The 25,767-nt window shown below is 46.0% G+C and overlaps 1 protein-coding gene across 1 annotated transcript in view; it reads right to left on the bottom strand.

The window, feature by feature from the left end:
* The window catches only part of ICE1 (interactor of little elongation complex ELL subunit 1), a 59,707-nt gene that overhangs the window by 18,131 nt on the left and 15,809 nt on the right, over positions 1 to 25,767 (bottom strand). The window contains exons 6-14 of the mRNA XM_062211677.1: positions 23,481 to 23,557; positions 22,463 to 22,500; positions 19,599 to 19,681; positions 19,371 to 19,410; positions 19,228 to 19,284; positions 12,592 to 12,678; positions 9,287 to 9,699; positions 2,280 to 6,998; positions 1,517 to 1,685 (exon numbers count right to left, since the gene is read on the bottom strand). Coding sequence (XP_062067661.1) covers positions 1,517 to 1,685; positions 2,280 to 6,998; positions 9,287 to 9,699; positions 12,592 to 12,678; positions 19,228 to 19,284; positions 19,371 to 19,410; positions 19,599 to 19,681; positions 22,463 to 22,500; positions 23,481 to 23,557 — 5,683 coding nt within the window. The remainder of the gene's footprint in view (positions 1 to 1,516; positions 1,686 to 2,279; positions 6,999 to 9,286; positions 9,700 to 12,591; positions 12,679 to 19,227; positions 19,285 to 19,370; positions 19,411 to 19,598; positions 19,682 to 22,462; positions 22,501 to 23,480; positions 23,558 to 25,767) is intronic.

Below are 25,767 nucleotides of genomic sequence, written 5' to 3'. Positions count from 1 at the left end.
TCCATCTGCTTTTCAAATACTACTACTACTAAGGGAAATACACTCAAGGACGCAGATCAACTACTTTTGATAAATGAATAAATCAACATAGCCCCCACCACTGCAATCAACACCTGTCACTCTTTGACTCTGCCCCTCCAGTGAATAATGTGGCCCCTGGATACTGAAAACCTTTGACCTGCTTAATCTTACTACAGATTAGCCCGCCTTTTCTCAAATTTTTATGAATAGATCAGGTGGTATGCAGTCTTTTCTGTCTGGTTTCACTTCTCAGCGTAATGGTTTTGAGATTTACCCATCCTGCCATATGTACAGCAGTATGTACCTGTGGATGGCCAAGTAATGTTCCACTCTCCTACAGAACAAGATGTTTTTCATTCACCTGCGGATTGGCACTGGTTTCCAATTAAGGGCTACTATGAACCACCATGTTCTAATTATCTGGGTACCAGTCAAGCAAGCACATCTGGTGTCAGTTCTCCCTGGCATTCCCTCCACCTAGAATTCGCTTGCTCACTTTTCAGCTGCATATTTTGTGCGCATTTTCACCTCTAAGTTCAAAAGTCACTGTGACAAGAAGAGCTTCCCTGAGGCTAGGCTGCTGCAGATCCACCTTCCAAATAAAGTACATTCAGCCCACAGCTAGTGACTGCGAGCAGCACGCCATTCTGGGTGTGGACAGAGGTGGGACAAGAAAACTCCTGTTTATACCAAGTGTACATCCTGGATGCTGCTTTGGGCTATCAGCCTCAACGGGATGGTCAAATCTAGAACCAATCACACCACACAACTCCCAGCACTTAGAGTTCAATGAACAATAAAGAGTGAATACAGAAATAAAGTGGGCAACTGAAGCACTGAGCAGACGCAGGAATGATACTAAAGATGATGGCAGGCTGGATCATCCTGACTTGGAAACCCTCCCTGCCCTGCCCCAGCCACACACAAGACAAAAGAATACCAATCTGTGCAGCTGAGCTGGACTTCCCATGATGCTGCATACCACGACCTGGTACGGCAAAGAAGGACTCCTCTGACTTCTCACTAGAAGCAGAAGACACAGCAGCAAAGGCAAAGAGAAGTGCAGGACAACCCCACTGTCCCTGCCTGTCTGACTCCTGCTTCCCACGCACTCCGGAGTCCATCTCACAGCTGCTGCCCTTTGCAGGTAGAGGCACAGCAGGGTTGCTTGTCAAAAAGTTTTTGCATATTTTCTTTCCGTTCTATCTGCTTCTAAAGCAGCGCTACAGGACTAGAACAGAAATGCAGTAACAACAGACATTCTATTTTTATGCAGAAGGAAAGTAATGTGCTCACTCAAGTTTAAACAAATTCTCCTATTGAAAATCAAGTATGAATAGAAGCTGAAGCTATTCATACCCTCTAGAAAATGCACAAAATTAACATTATTTTTAAAGCTACAGAGCAGTCACCTAGCTGAAAATGTAAAGTATAATAATAAGGTAAAAAAGCAAGAGGATGGTTCCAATATACAAATGTCAGCATCCAAACATACCTTCCTTGAGTAGGCTGTAGCAAAACAAGCGTGCTCGCTCTAAGTCTCCAAGCTGCCGACAGATACCCACGTACACCCTGCAAAGGGCATGGATGTAACTGTGGTCCAGAGATGTCTTCTGAATTTTCAGTTCTGAGAGAATGGAGTGCAGCAAGCACTCTGCCAAATGCTGCATTGGAAGCACAAAATGAAATGTCACTGCGCGTTCTTGCTTATCTTTAGATTACCTAGGAAAAGCTACAAGCAACAAGATTAAGTATCTGTTGGGAATATAAGACCTGCACTTTACAGAGGGCAGACCACAGCACACAACTGGTAAGCCACAAGGATGGCGGCGGGGTCCCCAGGCCTGCTTCGTGTGGCCTGTCAGGCTTAAGTGTGAGCTCACATGGTTGCCCACTGCTACTGCCACCAAGAAAATCACACACAGTATCATGGTTTTGCCAAAACGACCTGGGACATGTGAAGGGCAGCATGCTGTGCCTTTGAGCATACCAGAATCAAGAGGAAATATGGCAATTTTAGCCCTGAAAGAGGAAACTTGCTTAAAACTTTAAGTTATTTGGTGAACATAAGTTATTAAACCTCTAATACTTCCGTTTCAACTTTATAAAATGCCAGCTGGAAATAAATTATTTGTCTCACTGTTCACACACTTCTCCATCTTCGTTGGCCTGGCTCATTAAACACTTTGCGCGCCACAGAGCTCTCATTTTAAGCACAGGCGATTCCTGACGCACTCAGAGTAAGGCAGCCAACCTACCTTTTTTGTTGTGCTGAATTCATAAACAACTTCTTTCTCTTGATCTCTCATCACTGGCTTCTTGGAGATATTGCCCACATACACGTGGCTACGAATGACAGGCAACAGATCAAAGGATGACTCTGCAATTTTCTTCAGTGCATCGGCTATGGCTTTGTCATGGGACTCCACAGTCTCTTTGGGTTTTGAAGGCAACTGGGACTCTGTGACGACAGCTCGAACAGAACTGCTCCCCTCCTCTGTGGCTCCAGCTTCAGCCTGAGGGAGGTTCCTCTGGAGGCTCTTGTGGACTCCTGCACTGGACTCCCTGCTCTCTGGTTCTGGGGAGCCGCTGCCCAGGCGCAGTCTCTTGGCACTCCTTGGTGTACATGTGGACAACGTCCTCTTCCCACCTGAATCCTGCTGAGCTCCCGAACCCCTAGACTTCTCTTGGCCGGAGTCACCGGCAGAGCTACCTCCTGTTTTGACAAAAGCAGTTGATGTTGAAGTGATTGCTTTGAATCCTATCAGAGCACTGACAGACCCCGGTAAGTTCTTAGAGTCTGCAGACGAACCTCGGGTGCGCTGAATGTTCCCCTTGAGGAGGTTCAGGGTGCGGGCTCTGGCAGACAACTCTGGGTACATGGTGTCGAGGATTTTCACAGAATTCTCCTGAGGAGGCGCCCCCACGGCGGTGTGACTGGGTGCGCAGGCTGGGAGTCGGCCAGGCACAGGAAGCGCGTGCTTCGGGGTGGCTGCACAAAACTGCAGGGGCGAGGACACTACCCTCTCGCCAGCTGATGCGGCAGACGGAGATGGAGAAGGACCTGGAGGAGAGACGTGTCTGGGGTCTTCCAGCCATGGAGACAGCACGGGAGGCGCTGGAGTATCACATAAGGGAGAAATCTGGCTGACAGGAGAGGCTGGTGAGGAAGGGCTAGAACTGGAAATGAGAGGAGAAAGCGGCTGTGAAGTCCTTGGCGGTGTAGCTACCAGAGGAGCCAGCAGAGGCGGCAGAGGCGGCCCCACCTCTTGCCGTATCTTACTCAGAGTGTCAGGAGAGCACTCTGTGGGAGTAGAGGTGTCGGCATTGGCTAGAACAGGCTGAGTCTGGTTTCTTGGGGTTTTGACATTACTCCTCTCACCTGAACAGGACTGAGAGACTTCACCTGGATGAGTTTCCACTTTGTTTGATGCTAAAGTCTTGGCTGGTTTGTTTGATGGCTCTTTGTTTGAAATCTTGGGTCGAGTCTTGTTTTTGCCACATGGCTCCAGTTTGGAGTTGTAATACGTGTGATCAGATGCAGCAACCTGAGTCTCAAAGGTTTGATCGTATATTTGAGAACTAATCCATATACTAGGTTTAACAGGTCTATTCCGCAAACGACTTTTATCAAAGTTGGCGCTTTGACCACTGCTTGAAACATCCTCACACGGAAGGGTGCTGCCACACAGGGGCTCCCGACACGCAGGACCAGTGGCATCCATGTCTGGGGACTTCTCCACAGAAGCCTCCGAAATGGACTCAGCTTCCAGCTGCCCTGGGTCCCGAGGAGCAGGATCCTCGGGAGTCGCACACACTATAACCTGGTCCACATCTGGCCCGATGGACACACCACTGATGATGGTCCAGTTGTCCCCCTTTTCAATGACCAGGTTCTGGTCCTTATTTATAAGGACGTTTATGACCTCGGAGGTCACTGTCGATATCTGACACTGAAAGGTCGTTTCGGCCTCATCTGAGCTCTGCTCCCCCGTCGTGGGCTCTGCTGCAGAGGCAGGGCAACGGGCCGCCTCACCGCCGTCTGTCTGCCTGGCCTCCTCAGGCCTGCTCGGGAGGTGCTCACGAGGCCCATCTGGAGCAGGGGAGCCACTTCTGGCACCCACACTGGCTAGCAGCGGGAGCAGTTCTGGGGCACGAGAGGAAGAGCTAGCCATTTCCTGAGATGGCACTTTTCCCTCTGCATCCTCAGTGGTCAGGCTGCTGTTTATATTTAAGAACAGATTCCCAGGATGGTCTTGACAGCCCTCATAACTGATCTGCAGTTCTTGCCCAATCTTGGTGAAAACTTCAGACAGGGCCTCCAGAGAACACTGCGTCAGCTGACTGGCATCTCTTGAGGACTCGCCGTCATCCTCTGACTCGCCCCACTCTTCAGAGGCACCAAGTGCTGCTTCCTCGCAGGGTCCCTCTCTCGATTCTCCTCCTGATGGTGCACTTTGCTTCACTTCCTTGTTCACTTCTTTGTGTAGGCTTCCTTTGCTAGAACATTCTGAGACAGAGTCCCCCGAATTATAATCCTTCAGTTGACAACTTTCAAGAAACAGCACGACCTCAGATGTAGAAAGTCTGTCTAGGTCAGGAAAAGCACTTATGTTACAATCCTGAAGAGCTGAGGTCAAACGGCCCACTTCCGCGGAAGGTTCCGCCTCGGCCGCGCCAGGCTCTGCAGCTCCTGCATCTCTCTGAGAGGCATCTGGAGCATCCTGCTGGGTGCTCCCCACCACGGCTTCAGGGTCATGCTCACCCTCACTGCAGCTGAAGGCTTCACTCTCCTCTACCTCAGTGTCGTCCTCTCCTCCCTCCCGAATGCCTGTGTAACTATACAAAGTACCAGGGAGGCTACTCTGGGATGCGTCTGGGGCTTCCTCATCTTTTCTACAACATGCTGAAGAAGCGGCACTGCCTACGGTGACGAGGCACTCAGGGAGAGCACCACAAGCTTTCGATTGCAACTTCAGAAGATCCCGAGCGTTTGGCGGTGTGCCAGGAGAATCCTTTGCCACAGCCAGGGCCTCACTTCCACACCTTGCTGCCTCTCCACAGGGTGTGTCTTCAACAGGAAAGCCTCCAGGTGCTGCTGACGCGCAGGCCGGAGGCAACCCACTGCCTTCCACCCCGCTGGAGTCCGGATCCGTGGTCTGTGGAAATGGCCTCTGCTCCTGCACCTCTCCCTGCACTGCGGCCTCCCTCCCCACGTCTTGGGTTTGGACAGGGATGTTCTCAGAAGAGAAAGCTAATGTCCTATTTGTGGAACAACCCACGCTTTCTCCTGGTAAAGAACCACCTGGAGAATCGAAATCTAATTTCCTCCAAGAGGTGGAGACGTCTGGTGAAGTGCTTCTCAGGGACGCCTCCTTGATGCTCAGTGCTGTGCCGTCTCCTCCAGCACACTTGGCTACAGATGCAGCGCGGTCAGTTTCACGATCACTGTGCTCTGCTCCGAGAGCAGGCTCACTCCTGTGCAGTCTCAAGGGCTCCAATTTAGCGCCCTGACCCTTCTCAGGCCTTGACTGCTTCATGATAACAGACACCTGATTAGGCAACAGAGATGCGGCAGGTCTGAATTCTACAGGATTAGTGTTTTCCCCAGGAAGTTCAAGATTGGATGTTGCTCCTCTATTTGGCATGGATGGGATCCCCATCTGTCGCTGGTGGTCAGTCTTTTGTTCATGTTCTAGTTTAGCTTTCAGAATTTCCTCACCACCTCTTCTTAATAAATCACTGTGGTGCCAGGAAGTGCTTTTAACAAAACCAGAGGCACTCTTGACTGAGTCAGCTCGAGAATCTATCACTGACGTGAAACCTGACTTTGGAAGTAGGAGTTCAATTCTTGGATCCTGACTTTCACATTGTCCATCTTTTGTTGCTTTCATAAATACTGAATGAGGAAATGAACAGAGGTCGGTCACGCTTTTTATAATTGTTGTACACTCTCTCTCCCTGGTTTTCAGGTCACTAACATCAGATGCTCCCCACGCAGGGCTCAAAGCGCGCGAGCCCTTTCCCAGGTCACTGCCCCCTCCAGGCCACTCTGCTGGCTCAGACTGCAGGTGCAGTGTGTTCAAGGTTTCTGTTGGCAGCTTCTGCTCCGAGGGATGCAGTTTGGTAGGGAGCACTTGTGTGGGAGTGTCTGTGTCACTAACGAGCTGGAGCTGACAAGACTGAGGATCCCTGCTAACAGACATCACTACTGAGGTAGAAGAGGAAGAAAAACTGGCTTCGGCATCAGGCCTCGACGCATCGACTGCATAGCCCGCACGGCTGTGCTCAGGTCCTGATGACTCCCCCACAGTGGACCCTTGCACATCTCCCCTGGCCTTCGCTGCTTCTCCAGACAGTCCCTGAAAACGGTCAGACAGGGCTGCAGGGTCTGACTGAGAAGCTACGTCTTCAGGCACTGCCCACTTGGTAAAGTCTGATTTCCGGGAGCCTATCCCTTTGGACAACAGGGTTTTCTGTTCCACCTCAGTGAGCTCCTTCAGTGGCCTCTTGCCAAGGGGAGAACAGGAGGCGGACTTCCCAGTGGCAGCTTGCTTTTCTTGCTCTGGGTTGCTGGACAACTTTTCAGTCCACACAGTCCTGGCGGGCTTGGGAAGGGGCTCCTCAGCTTGGACAGACTTCTCCAGCTCCCTGACCTCTATCTGTGTTTTTGCCTCATCTGAAATGTCTCTCGTTCTCCCACCCGCGAATTCAGACGACAGGGTCCAGTGTTCACAGGGCACGGCCGAAGGCTCTCTCAGTGCAGCTGCTGAAGTCTCAGGCCCAGCAGCTGTCACTCTGCAGACTTCCTGGGATGTGGGCTTTTCCTCCCATGTGCCACTTCCTGTACTCTTCGTGGATAAGCCAAAATAATCTCGGGGTTCAGCTGTGTCATCTTCGGACACAGACTCAGCAGAAGTTTGAGGCTGGGCCGCGTCACTGTCACTGGAATCTGTATACTCTCCAAAGTAGGTTTCCTGAAAAGGTAAAAATTAGTCATGAGCACTCATTCACCAGACCAATTAAGACAACCAATCCAAGGCACAAAGAGGACGTGACCCCCGAGGAACCCTGAACTCACATCTGAGAAGGGGAGTGGTTACTGAGGAGGGGCCCACACCTCCACTCCAAACGCACTTCCCCATTTTCTGGTGAACACGGCCCTGACGCAGAGGCTCACAGCCTCTGGCTCCACAGCCCACTACGCTCCTCTCCTTTCCAAAGATCATACACATGCTGGGGGCAGCCCTGCTACACGCCAGGCATCACCATGGCTCTGTGGGAATCTGTGAAGAACTGCCAACAGCTCCATGGCTCTGTGGGAATCTGTGAAGATCTGCCAACAGCTCTTCCTAACGCTTCCTCAGACTGAATGCTGTACCATCTTTTTTTTTTTTTTTTTTTTTGTATATTTTATTTGAAAGAGGGAGTTAGAGAATGAGAGACAGAGACTGGTTTCCTCCCCAGATGTCCACAACTGGTGACGGGCCAGGCCAAAGCCAGGAGCCAGGAGCTTCTTCTAGGTCTTCCACATGAGTGCAGGGGCCCAAGGACTTGGGTCATCCTCTGAGGCTTTCCCAGGCCGTTGGCAGGGAGCTGGATAGGAAGCAGAGCAGCCAGGATTCGAACCAGCATCCACACAGGATGCTGGCACTGCTGGCCATGGCTTTAACCCGCTGGACCTCAGGTGCTGGCCCAGGCTGTGGTGTCCGGGCAGTTAGGACCCACCTCTACTCTAGAACCCTCTGTGACACCAACTACCCCGTCGGTCTGTGCTGACTCTAGCCCTGGGCCTCCTTTCTGGGAATGGGGGCTGGTGAAGACTCAGAACCAGCTCCCACTGAGAAGTCCCTCTCCTCTCCTGAATCCACGCTGCCTTCAGTCTCCTGCTTTCCTCACGCCACCTCTGCTTGTCACTTGCACACTGATTGCTCCACAGGATTCTGAGTGGGATCCCACTCCTTCCCCTCCACATACGCTGGCTGGATGCCATCTGCTGTACTCAAATACCTGTGTTCCACCATTCCCCCTCCAGCACCAGGCCTGTGTCTAGAACGTGTGTGGCATCAGCTCTCGTGGACATCCTAACATACCTGGTGTCTAATATTTCACATCACTTCCCAGTAAGCAGGATCCCTTCTTGTGTATTTGTTAATACCCATTACCCCTCCACCCCCTTAACCACCACCCTAAAGTTATCAACTGCTGCTTACCTGACCTAACATTTTTCAACCCAGTCTCTACTTCCTGAATCTCAATGCCACAACCTGGGTAAACAGCTTATAAAACCACAGCGCTGTCTGCAGTCTTGCCTGCTTGCTGACCGTCCCTCATTTGCTATTCAGTCTTACAGTGTCTACACTAAAACTTTCAAGTGAAGACCGATCATTAAGTTTGCATTTCTGGACTGTCCATGCCCTGCAGGATGAAATGGAAATTTCTTAGGAGGACACACGGGAACGTTCCCCAACACTGATTTCTGAAGAAATCTTCCACCTGAAACAACCTCTCTAACTCGAACATCCAGTGTGGGATCCTATCTTCTGGCAGCTTCTTGCCCCCTCCACCCAGGGCCTCTGTCAGGATGGAGCTGTTTCTCCCCGTCTGTGAGCACAGTGTGTTTCCCAGTACGGCAGTACGCTATCACAGCAGTGCAACCAGATGTTTTCGTGCTAGCCCGCCCATTCCACAAGTCACCCAGTATGGTGCTGACCAAATCCTTGGTCATCTCTGCACTCCCAGCGCCTACCCAGTATCTGAAACACAACACACGAGCAGTGTCTCCCAGAAGGAAGTGACTCCTTAAGCCAAGAGATACGTAAATCTGCTTCAACAAGACTATCTTCCTAAGAAAACACCACAAATCACCCTGTAGGCCATGAAAAGGTGAATTCCCAAGTGCAGACCCTGGCCCTGCAAAGTGACTGGACATGCATGATAATCACTTGGGTTTTCCCATCACTGTAAAACTGCTCTTGTAAGCCCATGTGTGTCAGGCACTAGAGAAAAACACAAAGTACATTATTCCCATAGGATACTTATAATTTGGCTTGGTTAGAGACAAACAAAAATGAAACCATAGTGCAAAGTAAAGAAGGCCTATAACAAAAGTGTATGTTGACCCAATGGGTCCTGGCACACCTTTTTACAGTCTCGTGGTACCCACTAATAAAACTGGCTACAACGAGTTGTTTTTATCGAAGTGCTACGAGTGTCCTCTGCGTATCACTGCGAGGTCAGGCTCAGCCATGGAAGCAGAACTCACCGGTGCAAGTGGAGACGGTAAGGAGCCCAGGGGCGGTGACGACATCAGAGGGGGTGAGGGCACCGGAGACAGAAGAGGAGGGGGAAGTTTGAAGAAGTCAATTGCAGCTTGAAGGTCTTCGTCAAGACAATGCTCCTGGTCAGACACGGCGGTACTACCACCGTCGGTCGCACTCCGCACTGAAACCTCAGGGTTTCCGTCCTTGTGGAAAGCATGGTCAGCACTATCGTTAGCTCCACTGGGCCTCTCTGTTTCCACATTCTCATGGGAAGAAAAGTCCCCCTCCAGCTCCATGGACAAATCTGCGAGGCATGCCTGCCCGTCTGGGGTCTGGAGAGGACCACTTTGTGCCGGAGGTAGAGCGCCGCCTTCCCCAGACGCCTTGCAGCTGGCGCTGTCTCTGGCAGGCTGTTCTGTAGAGGGGAGAGGGCAGGCAGCTATCACACACTGACAGCATCACGAAGACTAATGCTTGCAATGTTAAGTTCAAGTAGGCAGGAACATTTTAAAAATGAAAATCAATTTCAAAACATTACCTCGAACATCTGACTATATTTACATATGTAAGCTACCCTTAAGAGGACAGTGAGGGATACAGGAAGAAGGGAGATGGCTGGATGAGAGCCCTGAGCAGTGGGCCAGACGATGCGCAGCTGGGAAGCTCCGGCAGCAGAGGTGAGGGAGGGGCCTTGCTACTGCACCGTTCTCTGGTGAAGCTCTCCAGACAAGCAGCAGAATCTGGCAGAGAATAACTGGGCATAAAGGCTGGCACTGTTTTCTGTCTGGAAAGCTTCCCATGCTACTGCAACAGCAAAGTCACCGTGAAAAGCCAACATGTCAGGGTCCTGATTTTGGTGAACTTCAGCATTACTGAGTTATAACGCACAGGATAAAATAATTATCTGTAAGACTAGTCTCACACAAATGAATGAATAAATAAACAGCGGAGAAGAGACAGCTCTTCCTTCCAGAAGAATGTCAATTAATAAATGCAAACACTGGGCCAGCACTGTGGCATAGCAGGTGAAGCCACCCGCTTCAGCCCACATGGGTGCCGGTTCAAGTCCTGGCTGCTCCAGTTCCAATCCAGCTCTGCTATGGCTTGGGAAAGCAGTAGAAGATGGCCTGGGTCCTTGGGCCCCTGCACCCACGTGGGAGACCTGGAAGAAGCTCCTGGCTTCGGATTGGCCCAGCTCGGACAGCTGCGGCCATCTGGGGAGTGAACCAGCAGATGGAAGACTGACCTCTCTCTCTCTCACTCTCTCTCTCTGCCTCTCGGTAACTCTGTCTTTCAAATAAATAAATAAACCTTAAAAAGAAAAAGCAAACGCAAATTTAGAGAAATACAAAATTCATTATCAGGCAAACACCAAAGCAGTAATTACAGCAGGAAGATCCACTGCCGGGTGCTAAGATCTCTGGGCGGCAGTTTCAGAGGAACAAATTACTGGCATCATGGGTGAGTATCTTTCTCAACTAATTAGGGAAAAGTACCTTTCCTCCACAGAGCAACCTGTAGACAGCACTCTGTGCAAGGGAGCAAGGTGACCATGCCTGGGGACAGGACATTTCCAGATCACCTATCCCAGGCACAGGGAAACATCAATGCTGTGGTGCCATCAGTGCAGAGTCTCAGACTAACACAGAAAACATCAGAGTGGCCAAAACAACAGACTCCATACCACATAATTCCACAAAGAAATACTCTCCCAAGGTGGCAAAGACACGGGAACGTGGGAAGACTGGGAACTCTGAGATGGGGCGGATGAAGGGAAGATGACTCTAAGGCAAATGGGGTCCGAACTGGAGCCTAGAAGTGGAAGAGGCAGCAGCAAGAAACGGAGGGTTAGCTAACAGGACTGCGCCAACAGTTCTGGTGTTCATCATGGGAAATGGAGAATGCCAAAATCAGGGAATCCTAGGTGAAGGGACTAAGGGACTTCTCTGTACCATGTTTGTAACAGTCCCGTCTCATAACAAGATTCCAAAGTTGCAGTATCTTCTCTTCTACCTTGGAAAAGCTAATATAAGTAATGGCCTTACCCTTCATAATTGTATTTTTAATAAAAAACATTCGACTATTAGATCATCTTTTTAGTATTACTTTCACAACACAAAATCAAAACTTGAAATAAGAGGACAGAGAAGGCTGCCTCTGCCAGAACAGGCGATTAGTAAACGCTGACTGTGGGGATTCGTTTAGGCGCTGCAGGCACCAGCTGGCGACTGTCAGCGCCATTCTTCAGGTGGCCAGAGGGACAACCCACCCAGATCTGCACATGTGACACGTGCTGAGTCAAGCATAAATAACATGCAGGTGTTTTTTTATTTATTTATTTATTTTTATTTTTGACAGGCAGAGTGGACAGTGAGAGAGAGACAGAGAGAAAGGTCTTCCTTTTCCACTGGTTCACTCCTCAATGGCTGCTGTGGCCAGCGCGCCACATTGATCCGAAGCCAGGTGCTTATCCTGGTCTCCCATGCAGGTGCAGGGCCCAAGGACCTGGGTCATCCTCCACTGCACTCCCGGGCCACAGCAGAGAGCTGGCAAGAAGAGGAGTAACCGGGACAGAACCCGGCACCCTGACCTGGACTAGAACCCGGTGTGCTGGCGCCACAGGCAGAGGATTAGCCTATTGAGCCGCGGCGCCGGCCCTTGCAGGTATATTTATATCTCTGAGGGACTCCATCCTCAGAAGCCGGAGAGGAAGTCATAGGCACCCATTTCTACAGATTTTGATACTCAATATTCTACACATTCAAAGCAGCAAATTAATAAAATGCCAAAAAGATCAATAAGCACTTTGATCTTATGCAAGGCAGTGGTCTTCTTCCCTTCCACTCAAGGTAGCCAATCTATTTCCAAATCTTTGGTCCTCAAGGGACCGTAACTGTGAATGTGGTAGAAAGCCTTCATGACACTCATCACAAGTCACCATGTTTAACCAAAGGAACTAGTAAATTACACGAAAAATACAGGAGGGTAAACTGCTGATGAGCTGGTCAAAGGCGTGAAAAGGTTGAGCACTGTGTCCTGCAGTGTTCTGCTAGGCCTATGCCTCCTCCATCTGTCCTTCCAGTCCCTTTGAACACTCTGATGAAAGCTGATGAACTTAAACAAGCACATTCACTGAGATGCAAAGCCACATGGGGGCAAGAGTGAGGGACCGCTCCGAGTACCCATTCTAGCTGATCTCATTTTTTTCATGTTAACGTTAAGAAAACATTGAAAACTAAAGGCTGCGATGCCGTGGAAAACATTTCTGTTTCCTGGTAGACATGGACATCTGGAAGCCTCTCCTCACCTAGGACCCATCTGCGGCCTTCGCCTGGGAGTCTGTGCGCTGTATTGACACAGAGCCAGAGTTCCTTCAGGAGCAGTTTCACCTTCCCTGTGAAAAAGAGGAAAACAGTAATGTCACGTCATTCGGCTCAATCCACACAAGGCCAAAACACATCCTGTGAAATCACGACTCCTTGGGGACTCCAGACTCCACCACTGTGCACAATTCAGGCACCGACAGAAAGCTCTGCCATGCCTCAGGGGAGCTGAAGGCTGACCACAGATTTGTTTGCTACTTTAATCTGGAAGCACGAGCAAGGACTCAAAAGAGCAAACCTACTTGCTGTTAAAGGCTTTTACCACTTCTACAACGGGGACAAATCAATCTTTAGCCCATACTTTTACTCCACAGAATGCTAAAAGATGGAGAAGGAAGTATTGTTAACAACTTACAATATAAGGCATTTGGTGCTACATTTGTACGTTTTACAAGGAATGGCAGAAAAGCACCCTTAAGTTGTATGAAGTTACGAGAAAAGTCATCAGCCTTGACCATGCCAGAATTAACCTGGGGGGGTTGGTGGACTGCAGAAAATCCATCAAAGAAGTTGAGGGGAAATGGGTGGGAGACCAATGTGTGTATAAACATATATGGTCAGGCATAGATGCAAATACCTAAGGACAGAAACAAGCACAGAGTTTCATAAGGAAAATGAAACTTCTGGAAAAGTAGATGTTCCAAGGGGTCTGGATACCTGTAATGGCTAAGAACACACTCAGACTTAAAGCTCAAGGTAAGCTGTAACCAAGACTGCCCTGAAGAAATTCATATTATGCAACACTGTTAAGGCTTTTTTAAAAAATAAACATTGTGAAGCAAATTCTAAAAATACCTTCCAAAGCAAAAGCATTCATGAAAATATGAGCAGCTTGAGTGAAACGTGCATAGAACCCACTCTAAATAATAGTCAACCACGAGTAGCTTCAAGTGTTAGGTAACCTCAGGCAACCTCCAAGTTCTATTATGGTTTCCTTAAACTCAAGTGTTCAGATTAACCTTAAGCATTTAATGAAATTAGTGAAATCCTTAATCCAGTTCAAGAAAACATGGAAAGACTAACCTTGCAAATCAAAACAGGTTAGTCCTACATAAGCTGGAAAACTGCATCGCTCCAAAACCTGAAGCCACAGAAAGGGCCGGAAGAATGTGGAGAGAGTCTCGGGTGTTGGAAAAGCTGGCCATTTCCAAGCCCGCCTGACGCACGCAGTCAGTCAACATTCTCACGTCGCTGGGAGTGAGGCACATCCACTTTTCAGTTTCAAAATTCTGAGATCAAGCAGCTTATCCACACTGTGATTTAACCTGCCCAAAGCCTGCTTCCAAACAGTGGAATCCCCTTTGCCTAAATGACTGACCAGGGTCCCTGCTCATTATGTATACCCAAAGCAGCAAGGAACCTTAAAAAAAAGAAAGAGCGTTACTTTTCCACTCCTACAGAGGCTATTAACCAGAGTCTACACCTATTCCAACTGAGCACTCATCACATCACTTCTGACCAAAAATAAAAGCTACGCATTCCCAACAAAGCAGGGAAAAAAAATCTTCTATGCGGTTCATTAGTCGTGAAGACAAAACCTCACGAAAATTGAATCACACCCTTTTCTGATCCTTCAAAATGCTATCAATTCTAAAGCATTTAGAGAATCTCTGGACTTCACTGCTGTGTCCATGTCTGAACCAATATACACTCCCTATAGTATTCCAAACTCTTGTTCTTTCTGATAAAGTTTCACCAACTGCTTGTCCCTTCCACAGAACACCTCACTGGGGTTTTGGGTTAGTACGTGTGGGGACACTGGGGAAATTCACAGGAACACGACGCTTGCTTCTGTGTTCAGCTCTCCTGTAATGCTCTTCAGGGATGTCTCATAGCTCTCCTCACTGAGGTCCTCACATGGCTAAGTCTGTCCTGAGACACAGTCGGCCTTGGGGGATGACTGAGTGTCCTCTGCCCCTTCTCTAAGTCAGCAATGACACATCGTGCATGTTCACTGCGCACACCGCCGCCTTACCAAGTACCCTTACTGCCAACTCTGTCTGCGGCTCAGTCTTGGACTTTCTATACTGTCGTGTCAGCTGAACCACAGACAATTCTAACGGCTCCCTAGGAGGGCGCACAGTGCTTGCTCTTGCATGTCCACTTTGTTGCATTGACTAGAACTCTAGTATTGAAAGCAGGCTTGCCTTGTTTCCGATAGTTATGACTACGCTTTTAAAGGGCCACCATTCTCAGATTAAAAAACAATTTTTTTTTTTCTATTACCCCATCAAATACACACATATCTTTCAATTAGGAATGGGTGAATGACATAATTAGAACCAAGTGTACTATTTCTGAGATACACCTTCATGTCATAAATTGTCTCAATTACCTAATTACTCATGGATTTTATTTCTTAAAATTGTATTTAGTGTTTTCAAAGCTATATTATCAAATGACAGAGATGGCTCGAGTATGTGTGTGGATATTATTCTAATCTGCTTTGGGTACGGTGTGTGCTACCCTATGAGAATGAGATGGACAGAGTCCATAATGCTACAAGTAATTCAATCAATAAGTTATAATAAAGACAACATGTTTTCATTGACAGCTTCACAGACCACACCCATAAAACCACCTGGATCTAGCATGGCATTAGATTTTTATTTTTAACATCTTTTTCCAGTTTATTTTTTGGTCAGGTGTGCAACAACTGTTCTGAGTCAAACTGCACATGTTTTCCTAGAAAACAACACATTTCACCTACATTTTCACATATAAACATGAAATTGTGAATGAAGGACTTCCTCCGCTGTAGTTTTACGGGTTTCTAAGTCCTGGTGGTATAAGGTTTCTTTCCTTCCTGTTTCCTTCCAGAGAGTTCCTGGCTTCACCAGCTTTGCAAAGGTTCAGCTACTGGCCGTGAAAGCTGTGGACCAATTGCTGTTTCCTCTCTCACACATTTAGATTTACATCTACATCATCACTATAAATTTTCACTTCCATTCTCAAGTTTCTGTTGTACTTCCATCCCTTCTTAGTTGGACACTTCATTTTCTGTGTTTCTTACTTTCTAGAAATATGTACTTATGATCATAAAGCATGTCTTTGAATATCAAAGAAACTGGCTATACCCCAAAGGTTAATAAATACTGCCATATTGTTTATTTCCAAGAGTTCAGTGTTTCATTTACTATTTTCCATGACCCAAAAGGGGTAGGTTTGTGTTCATGTGGATTTAGATCCCATGTAAACCTTCTATGTTTTTGCTGATGCAGGTCTACCAGGATTTTTATTAGTAGACTGGAGATGTTTTGCTGTTTTTTAGTCAACTTTTATAAGTGCTGGAAAAAATTTTTACACAACTCCATGCTATGATTTACAAAGAGTGATATGCCAATTACCGAACTTGCAACTGTGATTCTAATTCCATCTTTGGTCTGCTTTCTCTCTCGATTTTTGAGTAAAATATTAAAGTCTCCCATGATGAAAACAGATCTGGCTAATCCAACCAGAATTTCCAAAAGTTTTCTTTAACACAGGTTGATGCTTTTAGGTCTACAACAGCAGAATTTGTAAATTTGTTTCTAAGCATAAATATTTTTTGCCTTATATTTGTTTTCACATTAGCATTGCTATCTTTATCCATCACGCTACAGTCAATCTCTTGACATCATCTGAATTTAGGTCTGTTTTCTATGAGCACGCCAGAGATGGAAACTCCACACAAAAATCACCCTCAACACTTGGTAGGCCCTTGAACAAGCCTAAGTTTCTGCTCAGGGAAGTGTCCTCCCATGACTACTGGGTCACTTTCTCTCTTGGTAGTTCTGTCCCTCTCTGAGAAGTCCTAGCACATGGTTAAAGACACCTCTGGCTCTACCCTCCAAATTCTTGTAATTTTTTTCTAATACTTTTGTTATTACTATTACTTATTCCTTTGTAGCACAGTCTCAGAGAAATGTAACACTTAATCTCTTGGATCACAAAATCTATTTTCTATTATCCGTCCATCCAACATTGAGGCTTTCCAATGGGTTTATTTCTGCAACTATATGTTTAATTCTAGAGATACTCAACTGGTTCCACTCCATAGCAGAAGCTTATGGAGAGGTTAGATTTACAGTGAGGACACTTAGTCACTTTTTAACATTTTCTCCTCATCCACGGTTAAATACTGTTACCTCAGTTTTCTTGTATCTATCTAGTGTTTTCTTGTCACTGCTTTTTCTTTTTTCTTTTTTTTTTTTTTTTAAGATTTATTATTTTTTGAAAGGCAGAGTTACAGAGAAAGGTACAGGGAGGGAGAGAGAGAGAGAGAGAGGGAGAGGAAAAGAGAGAGAGAGAGAGAGAGAGGTCTTCCATCCACTGGTTCATTCCCCAAATGGCCACAATGTTTGAAGCTGGGCCGATCAGAAGCCGGGATCCAGTTTCTCCCAGGTCTCCCACGCAGGTGCAGGAGCCCAAAGACTTGGGCCATCTTCTACTGTTTTCCCAGGCCATAGCAGAGAGCTGGATTGGAAGTGGAGCAGCCAGGATTTGAACTTGCCCCCATATGGGATGCTAGCGCTACAGGCAGGGGCTTTAACCTGCTATGCCTCAGCACTGGCCCCGTCACTGCTTTTTCTTAAAGTTTTCCATGAGAGTTCAAACAAAATAGCTTTGGTAGCGAAACTATACTTCTTCAGTTTATTTTCAGTCCCATTCCTTTTATAATATACACATGTCCCCACTTCATGAATCTATAGGAAACTGTCTTTGGCAGTGGGGAGATGTGGTCAGTGGATACAGTCCTAAGGGTTTACATGAGTGTATATAAATGATCTTATTTTCTGGAACAAGGAGAGCTATTCCTTGAAGCAGCACCAAATATCCAATTTTCTTATATCCACACCCACTTTAGGAACCTCCCATGCCACAGCTAACCCATCAAAAAGCTAACGTGGGCCACAATCTGTGGGCAAAGGCCAGCAAAACAGCTTCTGAAATCGAAGGATTGACATGCTGCTCTCGCATTAATCAATCACCCAGCGAACCGCTCACGTCCTGTACCTGCTCTCTCTGCCGTCACTTCTGATCAGGGGACACTGGGCTTCCGCGAGGAAGCCTTGCTGCCGGGAGCTGCTGCTTCTCTGTGGCCGGGTTGCATCATCACCACCCGGGACCGCTGCGCTGCATCTTCCCGGGGTAAACGCCTTACCTACCCAGGACGGCATTCTTTACTTTTGGTCACTTTTACTGGATTTGAAAAGAAAGACAAACTAGCACGCAGGCAGCCATTGTTTCAAGTGAAGTCAACCCAGTACTGGCCTAAGGTGCATGTCTTTTCCTGAAGTCAAATATTAACAGGGAAAGTGTTAATGATAATACTTAAGAATTAGGAATTAAAGCCATCAAGGTCCACAGAGAAACAACCGGTAGGTTGCTGAAGACTTCACCTATTTAGAAAAAGCAAAAAGTACAAAAGAAACATCCCTCACCCTCACTGTGAAGGCAGAAAAAACACACATAAATCAATTTTACTTGAGATAATGTTAAGTTCTTTGAGGGGAAAAAATTAAAAACAATGCAGACATGGGGCACAAAGGCCCTGCTCTGGTCAGCAGAGCCCTGGAAGAGCTAACAGTGGCATGATCTGTGGGGGCAGAGGGAAGATGACTGAACGCAGCAGCTGGCTGCCGGCTGGACAGCAAACCTTGGTGGCAATACCTATTAACAGCTTTGCACATTCTACACACGGGAGGACCAAGAGAGCAAGAGCACATGGAATTTTATGTTAGTGAGAGTGATAAACGACAAGTCAGTGACCAGGTAGCAGAAAGGTGTAAGGCCTTGAGCTAAGAAAAACTTGATTTGTGCTCGAATTTTTTTTTTTTTAATTTAAAGATATTAAACACAGGTTAAGGTGATTTCTTATGAGACACCATATACTGAGAACAATTTAAGTGTTGCAGTCATTTCTACTCAGAAAAAAGACCTTAGTGTGATAAAAATACCATTGTTTATATATTATTTTATCCATATAAAAAACTTGTGATATAGAGCAGGATTTCAAATTCATAATCTCTGTTTTTAAGACAGAGTACAAAAAAGAGACGCAAATGCCTAGGGGTTACACAATAACAGAAGTGTTGAAGTGAAAACTGCGATTCCTCACCCTCAGGGTAAGGCCTGCCACCCCTGAGACCAGGTACTCAGTGTAAGGTGCACACACACCGCCCGTATCGCCCACGCTCCACTCTACCACTTTTCTTTTTGACTCTGGGCCTTCCTTAAATTCTTCTGTCTTCAGAAAATACACTACAGGCTCTGACTCCACAGCATTCCTGCCTGGCCTTAACACTGTCTACAGATTTCACACCTAGCAGATTTAATGAGCTGATAACCTGAAATTTAATGAGAAAATCTATACTTAATGAAAAGTGCACAAACTATAAAGCAATAAGTTGATTATACAAGAATATATGGAACAAATGGAAATCTAAAAAAAAAAAAAAACCCAACAAAAAACAAAATCCAAACTTCTACCATGAAGAATCTAGTAAACTCCGGCATTTCTCTAGTTCTATGTAACCACTCGCATACACAAAATAAAACAAAGGCTATGATACACTCACTTTTATCTATGCTTCCATATGAATCACTGGAGATCTGTGTTCCAATATGTCTCAATTCTAAAAACATATGAAGATAAACAGTTAAAACAAAAAAAATTGGCATATTGAAACAAACTTTAAGCGACTATTAACTGAATACTCACCCTTTTCATTTTTCTGCTTAGAAAATTCGTCAAGCTTTTCCTGTGAAAACAAAACACTGATCGTATTACACTAGAGAAGAAGTACAACCACCTGGGACTACAGGTAGAAGAGGTGTGACGTGACCGGCGACCGAGACTGTCGTCCGACTCAAATCAGTTACAACACAGACACGACAGGAGCCCCTGAGTCAGGAACTTAACGCGCAAGTACACGAATTTATCCAGTACCTGTGTCTTCTTAAATTCCTTTTCAAGTATTTTCTTTTCGTTGCTCAGCTGCTTGAAGTCCTGAGTTTGCCTGACAGCAGCCTCTTTATTTAAAAAGTGCAGTAAACAAGGGAGAGAAAAAAATTTACTAACTTTACTACCACAGTAAACGGAATGCTTAAAATCTAATCCTCTGTATATCATTTCTTAAAACTTTGCAACAGTTTTTATGAAGTTATTGTTCCTTCAGAATATTAGCCAGAGCTAAATACAGAAATGCTTATTTTTAATTGTTATTTTCAAAACTATACAATTGGGGAAGGCCTTAAGAATCGTTTCCAAACCATGCAGAACAATCATAGACCCTTCGAGTCAAGGAGAGTTCACTACACAAGAGGGAGATGCTGTGGTCCTCCTCCTCCTTCTACTTCAATAAAATCAGCAGCCTTCACTCTGGAGAGGTTCAGAACTGTCATTTTATCTCAGAACATGGTCCATACGCTCTCCCTCTTTGGTGGGGAGGGCAGTCTTCCCAGTGTTTACTGTAGGCACTGCTACTCGTTCCTGGAACCCCCTTCAACAAGGTAACCAACTCTAATTTATAATGCTTTAACTTTAATGTACTTCTTAGATATTTGTACACTTCTCTGTACCTTCGAAATCTTTCATTACAGTTTTCAGTTCTAGATATACTAAGAATCTGATCAGTACTGACTTTTCTTGAGAATGCTCTTATGATAAGCTGCTAAGAAAAATAAAATCGGGGCCAGTGCTGTGCTGTAGTGGGTTACGGCACTGTTTATGACGTCGGCGTCCCTCATCACTGTACTAGTTAAAGCAGCTGGAGCTGCTCTGCTTCCAATCCAGACCCCTGCTAATGCACACGGGAATGCAGCAGAAGATGGCCCAAGTGCTTGGACCCTGCCCTTCACGTGGGAGACTCAGATGGAGTGCCTGGCTCCTGGCTGTGGCCTGGCCCAATCTCAGCTGTTGTGGTCATTTGGGGAGGGAGCCAGCAGGTGGAAGATAATGCGGTCTCTTCTCCCTCATCTTTGGGAAAAAAAAAGTAAAAGAAAAGTAAAATCCTATCAAGCACGCAGAACTCCTCTAATTATCCTGAGTATGTCTTTCCTCAGTAATCTTTGCTATGCCATTTCATTCAGTAGGGAAAAATATTTTACAAGAAAAATGAAGGCTACATTTCCCTTCACACTACTGTGAACACTGCATACATAAACTTACAAGCATTTAGTCTCTTAAAAACATTTCCTTAGACACTTATCTTCACATACTAGAACGAGAAGGCAATACTTAAAAAGAGCACAATACTGTACTTCCTGTCTACGGTCAGTATTTGTGCAACAACCAAGGCAGAGGAAAAATGTTTCCTAAGTATTCAGAGTTTAAGTCTAAAAAATATGGCTCAATCTAGACAAATTAGTGACTGGAAATAGTTTGAGCCAACTACTATTCCATTCAGCCCCTGAGGCAACTCATTGGACATTTTTACTTCCCATTCTAAATGAAAACTCAGCATCAGGGAAGAGAGCACTAAGAGTACAGTGGTCAGAAAGCCACAGGGGACAAGATGCTCCCTGGGTGAAAGGACGCTCGTGTGCAGAGCCCGTCTGCCCGAGCGGACCCTGTGCCCATGTCCCAGCTGCACAGTTAAGGATGGGAAGGCAAAAGGAAATCTTGAGTTCCACTCCTGCTCACTCAGCTGAAATGGAAGGGCCCGAGAGCCTCCTGTGCGGCCCCTTTGCACTCTGCCTATGCACTGCAGGCTACAAGTCCCTGCGTGAGCGGGCGGAGGGAGGCTCAGGCACCCGCTGGACAATCTCCAACACAGGGAATTTCAGAAAAATCTCTATGGGTGTGCTGTAACTGTCCAAATACATCAGTTTCCTGGCACCAAAGGTAATCTTTTCTATTAAGCACCTATTTCATTAGGAACAAAAAACGTGAGAAAGCTCCATGGGATTCAACTTTCAAACCTAAATCATTTCATTAACAGCTGCTTTTTATATATTAAAAAATGGGCAGCTCAGAATCATAGCAGGGATTTGCCACAGCCCATCTGCATCGGACTACCTGGTAACTGAGAGGAATGTTCCATTCACACCTCCTCCTAATACATGTCTTGAAGCAGTTACTCAGGGACGTGCACTACAAACCACGACTCGGGACAGGCATTTGGGGCAACAGTTAAGACTCCCCTGGGACAGCTGCATCCTATACCGGATACTTGAGTTGAAGTTGCAGCTCTGCTTCCCGTTCAGCTTCCTGCTGCTGTCAGTATCTGTGTCTCCCTGCTACCCACATGGGAGACCCACAGTGTCTTCCAGGCTCTGGCCTAACCCCTGGCTGTTTCACAGACATCTGGGTAGTGAACAAGCCAACTGAAGACCTTTCTTTCTTTCAAGAAATAAAAATTAAAATAAATAAACAAACAACTTGGAGCAGGACATTTAGCATAGTGTGTAGTGGTTGAAACTCGGCTGGGACACCTGCATCTCATTGCTGAGTGTCTGCGTTTGAGACCCACGCCACTCCCAATTCCAACTTCCTGCTAACGTGACCCTGGGAAACAGCAAGCAAGGTCTCAAGTGGATGAGCCCCTGCCACCCACTCAGAAGACCCGGACTGAGTTCTTAGCTCCAGCTTTTGCCCGGCCCCACCCTGACCATCGTGGGCATCTGGGGGAGTGAACGAGCAGACGAGGGAGAGCTCTGTTTCTTTCTCTTTGCCACTCAAATAAACAGAATAAAAATTACAACAAAAAAAATCACAGCTCAACTAGTTGCTCAAGTAATACAACCTCACAGTTACCAGGGATTCGTATCATGACCAATGACCTCCTTAGCTGAGTAACGAACGTCAATTACCTTCTAGCTTCTTCACCTTAGCTTCTAGTTTCTTCTTCCTAATAATAAATTGTATAAGTTAAATGGCAAAAAAAAAAAAACAGTGCAAGAGAACAAAGCACAATTCACAATATGTATTTTTACTGAGGCTTGTATAGCAAAGAAATTTCCAGTCACAAATATCACATGTCAACAAGTGAAATTATCAGCAATTGTTCCAATGGAAGAATAAATCTCATATGAAATAGCATACTGTGTCACATGCAATGCTGCCAATGGCTTAAGAAACCAGCGATATTTCCCATTTGAAATCCATGCCACTGATCTCTCCAGGCTCTGCCGTGAGCACTGCTGGGGGCTGGCCTGACACGCTGTGGCATCACCTCTGAGCTGAGCCCACGGAGCCAGGTGGCCGCTCCAGGTGGGCCCAGTAGATAAAAGCGTCTGTTATTTCTCAGAGGCACACATGGTATCAGTGTCCACAGCAGTATCCTGTGGGAGGTAGTGGCTGCAGAACTGCACTTGTCTTGGAATGCAGCTTTGAGAGTCAGAGATGATAGGCCACACTGAGAGGGCCTCCCGGAGCCCTAGCTCCAACACATCCACCCTAAACACTACTCCACGCTTGTCTTGTTCATAACATGAATGTAGCAGCAAATCTCAGACATCCACAGGACGCTTCTGAGCAGCCTTTTTTGCTGATGTTAACAAGACACCCATTCCACAGGATATCTGTAAAGTACTGATTTAAGGTAAGGAACGAGTAACTATGTTTTATACACACAAACATACAGGTACACAAACAGACCAGAAACTTGTATCAGGTTCTTTATGCAGCTCTCTAACATACGATGACCTTTTTAATCCTTGTAACCCTTCAAAGGAGGTATAATTCCCACTTTACAGATGTAGAAAGCAAAGCTAAGAGACTAAAGCTCACACGGTTGACAAAGCCAGCCTGAGAAATGAGAGCACAGCTGATCTCTGGGCCGGTTTTGCAGGCTGGAGGCCCTACTCGCACTGGTTGAGAACTACTCACTGAGCATCACTTTTCAAGCACTCTTCTTTGACACGAGTGTACTCCTGCTGTGTATCTTGATACAACTTCAGAGAACTCTAAAAAAGATAATAAGTTGTCAAACTGAAAGTCACTAACCACTGCCCCTAACTTGTTTTAACCTAATTAAATTACCTTCCGTTTTAAACATGAGATTAACCAAATGAACAGATATTTTAGGCAGGAAATTAAAGCATACTTCATGAAATGTCTCAGTGGTTGTTTAGGTCAGCATTGTGGCACAGCAGGTAATGCAGCCACCTGTGACACCAGCATCCCACATGGGCATTGGTTCAAGTCCTGGCTGCTCCACTTCTGATCCAGTTCCTGCTAATGTGCCTGGGAAAGCAATGGAAAATGGTCCAAGTACTTGGGTCCCTGCACCCAAGTGGGAGACCTAGAAGAAGTTCCTGGCTTTGGTCTGGCCTAGCCCTGGCCGTGGCAGCAATTTGGGGAGTAAACCAGCAGATGGAAGATTTCTCTGTCTCTTTCAAATAAATAAAATAAATCTTAAAAAATAAAATAAAATAAATATTTTGGTGGTTATCACCGGATTATTAATAGGTGCAATATAATAGTATAATAAAGCAAAAACTATAAATTTGAAACAATATACTAATTTTAAGACAATTCCAAATCTTCATAACTGGTTTAAATATTAAATAGCTACGACATTTGTCTGAAACCAATTAAAACTGGATATAACTTAAAGAAATTTTAGAGCTTAACAAATATAATTTATACTACTATGAAAAAATACAAATCACTATACTTAACAGTAATTTGAAAAAATGTGTGAACACTGATAGCCCTGTCAGTCACTGTTTAAAGAGACAGTTAATAAGGATTACATTACAGTAGAATATGCGTTATCATATCTCTTAAACTGTAACAAGTCTGACAAATAAGCTGTATTCCCCTCTGTTTACAAACAAGGAGTGAATGGCTTGATAGGCTGACTTATTCCCTGGAAGTCACAGGGACCGAGTGACTAACTCGGGCACATCATCAAGGTTGCTCTCCAACACTCAGGGTCCTCCAGATACGGCTGAAAAGATTATATAACCGGGGCTAGTACTGCACAGTTACAGACAGCATAATTTCCATAAAAATAAGAAAACCAACAGGTATTGTTGCAACACATAAAACCTGATAGCTCCGTGGCAATACCAACAGCCCAATGCGAGGAAGACTGGGAGGCACCCACATCATCATGAAAACAGTGGAAGAGGTAGTGACGTGAACGCTCATTCCAGGGTGGCTACAACTCACGTCAGGCAAACCACCTCACTTAACGGGCTGCAAATATTTTTATCGGGTAAAAGCCATGAATTCTCTGCTAAGATTTCTATAAAGAGTGAACTAAAACTTATGCATAAAAGTTCACAGCATTTTAAAAACAAAACCATTTTACTGCAATTTTTTGTTGAAAAGGAGAAATGTCTCCAGGGAAGAATATGTTTATTCGATTTTCCTATCTGAAGTAGTATCTTTTCTCAATAAGCATCGCTGAAAAAGATCAAACATCTCACTCTTCAAGTAACAAACATAACCTTTGGCCTTGTCACTTATAAGAGCATGTGACGTATTACTGAAAGGCTCCCGTTTTGTGTACCTCTCAAGGAAAAGGATGGGAGAAATTGAAAGGATTATTTACAAAAAAAAAAACAAAAAAACCACCAAACAATGCTGGCAGGGTTACAGAGGCAACGGATGTAGATGCTGCTTTATATACCAACTAATTTGTGAACTGTGGGAACAGGTGCTTTTTTATTTTTTTTAAAGATTTATTTATTTTACTTGAAAGTCACAGTTTCACACAGAGAGAAGGAGAGGCAGACAGAGAGGGGTCTTCCATTCATTGGTTCACTCCCCAATTGGCCACAACAGCTGGAGCTGCGCCGATCCAAAGCCAGAAGCCAGGAGCTTCCTACAGGTCTCCCATGTGGGTGCAGGGGCCCAAGGACTTGGGCCATCTTCCACTGCTTTCCCAGGCCATAGCAGAGAGCTAGATCAGAACCGGTGCCCATATGAGATGCTGGCACTGCAGGTGGCGGCTTTACCTGCTACGCCACAGCATTGGCCCCGGGAACAGGCTCTTTCAAGGATGTTGTAAGAATGTCAAAGCAGAGGCCCAAAGTGTTCTAACTACTGGGCTGGGCAGGGCTAGTCCAGGTATACTAGAAAAACCCAATGCTTTCTCGTCCTCTCTCCACCACATAATAATTCCTCTACTTTTAACTCTGAATGAAAAATGTAAAAAGGCAAT

This window comes from Lepus europaeus, chromosome 15 (genome assembly GCF_033115175.1).
Source record: "Lepus europaeus isolate LE1 chromosome 15, mLepTim1.pri, whole genome shotgun sequence".
Lineage (NCBI taxonomy): Eukaryota > Metazoa > Chordata > Mammalia > Lagomorpha > Leporidae > Lepus > Lepus europaeus.
The sequence above is the reverse complement of the archived record's forward strand: the minus strand, read 5'-3'. Positions and strand labels throughout refer to the sequence as shown.